The sequence below is a fragment of the Hibiscus syriacus genome, unplaced genomic scaffold (genome assembly GCF_006381635.1).
Source record: "Hibiscus syriacus cultivar Baekdansim isolate YM2019G1 unplaced genomic scaffold, ASM638163v2 tig00110474_pilon, whole genome shotgun sequence".
Taxonomy (NCBI): Eukaryota; Viridiplantae; Streptophyta; class Magnoliopsida; order Malvales; family Malvaceae; genus Hibiscus; species Hibiscus syriacus.
In genome coordinates, this window is record NW_024062753.1 from 1,485,098 (window position 1) to 1,492,117 (window position 7,020).

At 34.3% G+C, this 7,020-nt stretch overlaps 1 protein-coding gene across 1 annotated transcript; it reads left to right on the forward strand.

Moving 5' to 3' along the window:
- The first annotated feature begins 2,210 nt into the window (after positions 1 to 2,210).
- LOC120127972 (KH domain-containing protein At2g38610-like) lies at positions 2,211 to 6,456 on the forward strand. The gene is made up of 7 exons (XM_039145760.1): positions 2,211 to 2,538; positions 2,647 to 2,735; positions 3,855 to 4,006; positions 5,067 to 5,183; positions 5,309 to 5,425; positions 5,658 to 5,801; positions 5,993 to 6,456. Exons 1-7 carry the CDS (start codon positions 2,459 to 2,461, stop codon positions 6,137 to 6,139), a joined length of 846 nt encoding a protein of 281 aa, XP_039001691.1. The 5' UTR covers positions 2,211 to 2,458; the 3' UTR covers positions 6,140 to 6,456.
- Positions 6,457 to 7,020: the final 564 nt, after the last annotated feature.

Sequence of the window (7,020 nt, forward strand, 5' to 3'; positions counted from 1 at the left end):
GTTGTGTCGAACGCAATTACATCACCGAAGCATGTGTAATCCGATCTCGATGTAGAATCCAACTAAATAAGATTATACAATGCCCCCGATTCGTCTACCGAGTATGTCATAAAAAACTCGGGATCATCATGTTTCTTATAATCAAAGTAGGCAATAAGCGAATTCACATCCCCATCGACGATTTCCTTTGCTTTACCTCTTTGAAGTGCATTGTAGAGGTCTTTATGTGTAAATCCAACATTATGATAGCCCCTTGCCTGCTGCGTTAAATAGTTCATTACTTGTGACGTGCCAACACCGACCTCTTTCAATGTTGTTGCCTCATCGATATCAGCCTTACTTACAGCTCTATTAGAACGCATAAATGGTGTCATAGCAGGTGTGCACAATGCATGATTATGTTTATGATCAGACTTACTTATAACCCACTGATCGTTTGTATTTGTTGCTGTAACTACGACTCTAGCCTTACATCATGTTCTTGTGACTGGCGTATGAGCACGTTGACGATCAACAGTATTGACTTTTGATACTCGAAACCCTTCTTTGGAACAACAAAAAACTTGTGTCTTCACATTCCCTTCCACGTCAAGCCGTGTTGTTCCCTTACGTGCACTAAACCCATGTTCCCGTGCGAATCCCTTGTAAAAGTACCAAGCTTGATCACGTGAACAGAAGAGCTGACCAACCAATCTGTCAGATTCATCAACATTATGTACTTCATGGCATTCCTCGGTTGGCTTAACATTGTCTACATCAGTATTATCCATGGCAAAAATTTTGTTGTGCAAGTTCAGTGGTCCAGGAGTTGATGGAGATGTAAGTAAAGGTTCATTTTGAACACGTTTCAGTCGTGCTGCTTTCAATAGGATGTGGTAGTGGTAGTTAAAGGGTGGGTACAACATTAAATTCGCAGTACATATTTAGGTATGTACAATAACTACAAGTATATATTATCATTAAATTTATGTATGTACAATAACTACATATTTAGGTATGTACATCTTTTGAGTGAGTTTTAAGATATTAATTTAGTAATTATAGGCGTCTAATGATTTATTTTTTACGTTACGATATATATTATTATTAAATTAAAAACAATAAACATATATATTACATATTTATTATTATCTTTGGGTAATATTGTTAAATTTAAATACTAAATAATATTTTATAAAATATCAAAACAATCAAATAATTTTTTGTGCAAATGAAATTATTAAATTAATATTGTAGGTGGAAAACATGAAACACTATTAAAAAAATTGAAACATAAATTACATAACTTTAAAAAAAGTATCGATCCTTTTTATAAAAAGTATAGACACTTTCAATATAATAGGTAAAAATATGATATAATAGGTAGCGTTAATATAATGTAATAGGTAGCGTTTATATAATGTAATAGGTAGTGCTTATATTGTAAAATATCTATCCTTTTTATAAAAGTGTCCATACTTTTTTCACTGTGGAAAACATTCATTTAAGGTTATCTTTTGAGTGAGTTTTAAGATATTAATTTAGTAATTATAGACGTCTAATGATTTATTTTTTACGTTACGGTATATATTATTATTAAATTAAAAACAATAAACATATATATTACATATTTATTATTATCTTTGGTTAATATTGTTAAATTTAAATACTAAATAATATTTTATAAAATATCAAAACAATCAAATAATTTTTTGTGCAAATGAAATTATTAAATTAATATTGTAGGTGGAAAACATGAAACACTATTAAAAAATTGAAACATAAATTACATAACTTTAAAAAAAGTATCGATCTTTTTTATAAAAAAATATAGACACTTTCAACATATTATAATGTAATAGGTAAATTTACAATACTATCAGTATAAATATATCAGTTTACTTATAAAATAGGTCAATATAAGTGCTACTTATTACATTATATAAGCGCTACCTAGTATGTTATTGTACTTTATAATATTTCCGATTAAATAATATAATATAACCGGTCTAAATTTTAATCGATCACTTATTTAATCGATCACGCCATATATTAATCGTTTTTTAGACGCAGTACCACATAACCACCCTAAATTTGGTTGGCTTCAAGTAGAGCGTTAGGAAGGAGCAAGTAGCAACTCACATTTCCAGCTAAGACTGCGGTGGCAGTGACACTGGCAGGCAACATCATTGTCAAATTATCATTCCTTCTCCATTCATGATTTTCGTACTGTATGACACGTGTCTTTGATGCTACAGGACTTCACTGCATTCATACACACACCCTAATTTCTCCATACTCAGCCTTCCCTTCCTATACCTCCCACCTCTAAGCCAGCAGTCAGCACTGCAGTAAATACGTGTCTTTTTGCCTACCTTGTTCCTTTTCCAACGCTTTTCTTTGTTGGTTTTTCTCTTTTCCAGGCCTCCCTTGAACTTGAAGTGCTGATTTCTTCAAACCGAAACCTGGATCCTTAGCTATGTCAGGTCTGTATAATCACCGCTTCTCCCCTGTCAGAACTGCTTCTCCACATATTAGAAACACCCCAGACATTGATAGGTATTCTTTATGCCAAATTCATCTCAAATATCTCTATAGTAATAATACAATATATATCGTTTATATAACAATATCTGATCGGGTTTTGGGTTATTTGCCTGTCCTCAGTCAGCTCTTATCAGAGCTGTTGGCGGAGCATCAAAAGCTTGGTCCTTTCATGCAGATCCTTCCAGCATGTAGCCGATTGCTAAATCAAGGTTACATCTTTACTCTCTCATGCTTGGATCTGTTTTTCTTTATTTATTTTTAATTACCTTTGTTAGATCAGTTTGATTGTGTGCACTGATGAGATGTTCAGGTATGCTTACTTTTCTATTACCTATTCTCTTTGATTGTGATGGTCTTGGCTTGATCATGTACTCAAGCCAATGTTTTTTTTTAGTTAGCTATGTGCTTTAATAATGAAACTTTGACATCTCCCACCACACCATTGTATCTTGGATAGAGCCTCAACACAAATATTAGTAGTTTAAAATTGTCACTGCATGGTGTTTGTCTAAGATTTTATAGGATAAAAATGCTGTCATCTTCAGCTGGCAAACATTCTTGACTACATATTAAAAACCTCAGGTCTATCTGGGTCATGGTGTGTTTTTCTTTTTCCCTTTTGATTCAAGTGGCTATATATCTGTCACAGATGCATTCGATTTTAAAGAGCTTCTTAAGTTTTGGATTTCGAAAGCTTATTCATTGTATTTCAAGTTTTACTTACCTCTCTCGAGAAGAAAGTTTGACTTTACGAAGCTAGCTTAGAAAAGAAATAGCATTGTAACTAGAAATTCAGTTAATCTCTGTGAAAGTCTCACCCCCCCCCCCCCAAAAAAAACCCCTGATTGATAGCTTTGCGAAATTTGAATTCATAATATCTTTTGACGCTTAATCGGAGTGCAAGGATATTGAGTTTATCACCTTTGATTAGTTGGGATAAGAAGAAATTTATCTGAATCTGTCCACATTCTTTGTTTAGCAGCAAGTATAAGTTTATATATTGTTCCTGCTAGTTTACCTTCCTACAACTGGCATTACCATTGTAAGTGTATTTTCCCCCTTTTATATTTAGTCTTATATTATATGATGCTCTAAAGCTCTACGTTCTTGCATTGTAAGTCTTTCCTTTAATTGTCCAATTAACGGGGATCTGTTTTATTTTACTTGTGGTTAATGTTCTGTTTCTATCCATACTTTACAACCTTCATTATCCAATTTGGTCCTTTTATGTATTTCTAATTTGATTTTCAATGCTATACTGCTTTCATGCATTGATATGGTTTTATGGCTTAATCTGTTGTTTTATATATAATGGTCTTCATATGCAGAGATATTTCGGGTCTCTGGAATGATGTCCAGCCAAGGTTTTGGTGACATTGACAGGATGAGGCATAGAAGCCCCAGTCCCATGGCTTCTTCAAACATTATGTCGAACGTTTCTGGAACTGGATTAGGCAGCTGGAATAATCTTCCTCAAGAGGTATTGTTTATATTCTTTGTTGGTTAATTGAATGTTTTCTTCTATTTGCACAATATTTATGTCATGCCACCATATAAGTTCACAATTTGGGTTATAAGTGACAATTTTATGCTTTTGATTCTTTGAATGTGCTTTAAGATTGTTTCTGGTAAATACCCTTACAATTTGAGTGTCTAAAAAACAGAAAGGAGAAGCATAACGTGCTGAAGTCTTTCTATTTTCTGACATCGTAAAGATCACAAACAAAAATAAAGTTTGAAGTAGTTCTCTTGCTTTATTAGTTTGAAAAATAAACTTTAAAATCAGTTCTTACACTAATTATGAGTTTTGTTTCCTTCTACCTCCTTCTATGCTTATTGCGTTCTGTAACATTCATATTGCCAGAGCACACATTATATATACCATTCCTCTACAAGTGACCCATTTCAATTTGTTTGGTGCATGCATAGTCATATGTATTAGTGCGTATAATATGTTTCTGCTCTAAAAGTATGGCTTTCGGCTCTGGTTTCTAAGTTCAATTCAATAAATAAGGAAAATAGTCAAATTATCACTAGAAAGCCTTATAAAATGGTGAATATCTGAGTTTCTTATTAACCCGTCTTGGCCTCTGATTGATAACACTAAACACAAATATTATTTAGTCGCCAATAGTTTACTTGACAATGGATTAGCTTAAGTAACTCAGATGGGAACTAAGTTTATTCCCGTCCAAAATCCAATGGTTGCCAAGTTAACTCGAACTGCAGAAGGCTTTGCCCAATATGATGACTATCTATCAGTTCATTTTTGGTTTCTGAGATGTATAACTATTAACTTCTTCGTTTATCATTTTGTATTTCAATCGGTTAACATGGCATGCTAAATCTATTTTGTCACATTTTAGTACCCTAGCTTTTTATGAAGCTTTGGGAAAATATTATCTTGGAAAATCAAGTGAGTTAGAGTGCAGGAGGGTTATTTCAAGCTAAAACTTATTATCAATTCACGTGCCCCTTGCAGTCATGTGGATTGAACCTTCTGATCTTTTGTGCTACTCTTGCCTTTTGTATTTTGACAGAGACGAAGTGGAACTCCTGGGATGCCAATGGACTGGCAACGTGCACCAGCAATCCCTAGTTCATACAATGTGAAGAGGATCTTGCGTCTTGAAATTCCTGTCAATACATATCCAAATGTAAGCTAGTACATCAGATTAAAACTTGGTCATTAATTATATTATAATAATTCAACTGAATGGAACATATGTTTTTATGAGTAATGATGTCTAGGCTCTGGTTTTCTTACTTTGGTACTTGCTAGTTCAATTTTGTTGGACGACTTCTAGGGCCTAGAGGCAATTCATTGAAGCGGGTAGAAGCTACTTTGGGTTGCCGTGTATATGTCAGAGGCAAAGGATCAATAAAGGATTCAGACAAGGTAAAGCTAGAAAAGTACCTTTGTTCCTGTAAAGTTCAGATACCACTAGTGTTTGCTATATATCCCAATTGCAATTCAGCTGAAGTTGACAAGAAGATCAAATGCAATGAATTTCTGGTTGATGCATCCAAAGCACCCCCACCCCAAATCTAACTTTTTCTCTTATCTTCTTCTTTCAACATAAAAATCAAATGGTTTTGGATAATAATTTCCCATCTTTTTCCATCTGAAGGAAGAGCAGCTCAGAGGTAGACCTGGCTATGAGCACCTGAATGAGCCACTCCACATCTTGATTGAGGCTGATTTACCAGCTAATGTTGTCGATATAAGGCTTAGGCAGGCTCGGGAAATCGTAGAAGAATTACTGAAACCTGTGGTATGTATTGCTATATTGTTCTTCTATGTTTTTTAGCTATAGCCATAGGTTGCTCTCATATATACTTACATCTTGAAACTCCATTATTTGTCACGAAATTGTCTATGAAAATATTTGGCATCCTCGTAGTTACGCTGCAGAACCATTTTCCTTCTTTCCTTTTTTCTCTAAACTTGAATTCTCATACGTAGGATGAGTCACAAGATTTTATCAAGAGACGGCAGTTGCGTGAGCTGACAATGCTAAACTCAAATTTCAGAGAGGAGAGTCCCGGTCCAAGTGGTAGTGTTTCTCCTTTTAATTGCAGTGGAATGAAACGTCCCAAAACAGGACGCTGAGAGTTTTAGCATTAAATCATCTGAGTTGCTTTTACCCTGCCCTGGAACTCTAAGCCAAATGTACCTTTTCATCCATTGCATATCAGTTCAGCACAACAGGAAACAATTAGGCTAACAATGATTTCTGGGGATCTTGGTAATGGTCTGTTCATAGTTAAACTGTTCTTGTGTTTTGAACAGAAGAGAAAGAGAAGAGTTATAGAGTTGGCTGTTGCATTTTAGGTTTGGTGTCTGGTGATGTCAGATTTGCTGTAAACTCAATACATCCATTGGATTCATTCTTGTGTTAGTAGCTATATAAGGAGTGTGCAATAATATTATAATATATGATGTATTTGTGTTCAAAGAATGTAAGCTGCTTGTTTCCTGGGGAGCTCTCCTAATGGCTGGATAGAGCCTGGAATATGCATCTTTTGTTAAAGATGGTGAAGTAGGAGCCTCTCTGCTGAAACCAATGTGGAAGCATAAAATAGAATATTCTAAAAGGAAATATTATAAATTGGGACCATTTGATTTGATTTTGAGGTTAAACATTTTACCGGATACAGAATTAGCAGATTGCAAGTATTTTTATGGTAAGATGAACCAAGAAATCACTAGATTCTCTTACTCCTTAACTTGGAAGCCATGGCATGCCACTACCCCCAACTGATTCTAGAATTCCATGTTTCAACTGAATTGTGCTTGTCATTGTTTTCGAGGAAAGAATTGCATGTTTTTTCTTCCCTTAATGTCACTTTTAGCTAAATTCTCAGTTTTTTTCCCTTTCAATTTGACCCTTATACTAAGGAGAATTGAAACTACGAGGACCTATAAATAACACATACTATGATTAATTCATATGTTTTTCCAATGGAAAATGCTACGTGTTTGTGTTAATA

Bases quoted from the DNA above. Each gene is read 5' to 3' on its own strand.
- LOC120127972 (XM_039145760.1), top strand. From the start codon at position 2,459: ATGTCAGGTCTGTATAATCACCGCTTCTCCCCTGTCAGAACTGCTTCT. The intron at 4,007-5,066 runs GTATTGTTTATA...GTATTTTGACAG, and splicing joins GGAATAATCTTCCTCAAGAG to AGACGAAGTGGAACTCCTGG. The intron at 5,184-5,308 runs GTAAGCTAGTAC...GGTACTTGCTAG, and splicing joins CTGTCAATACATATCCAAAT to TTCAATTTTGTTGGACGACT.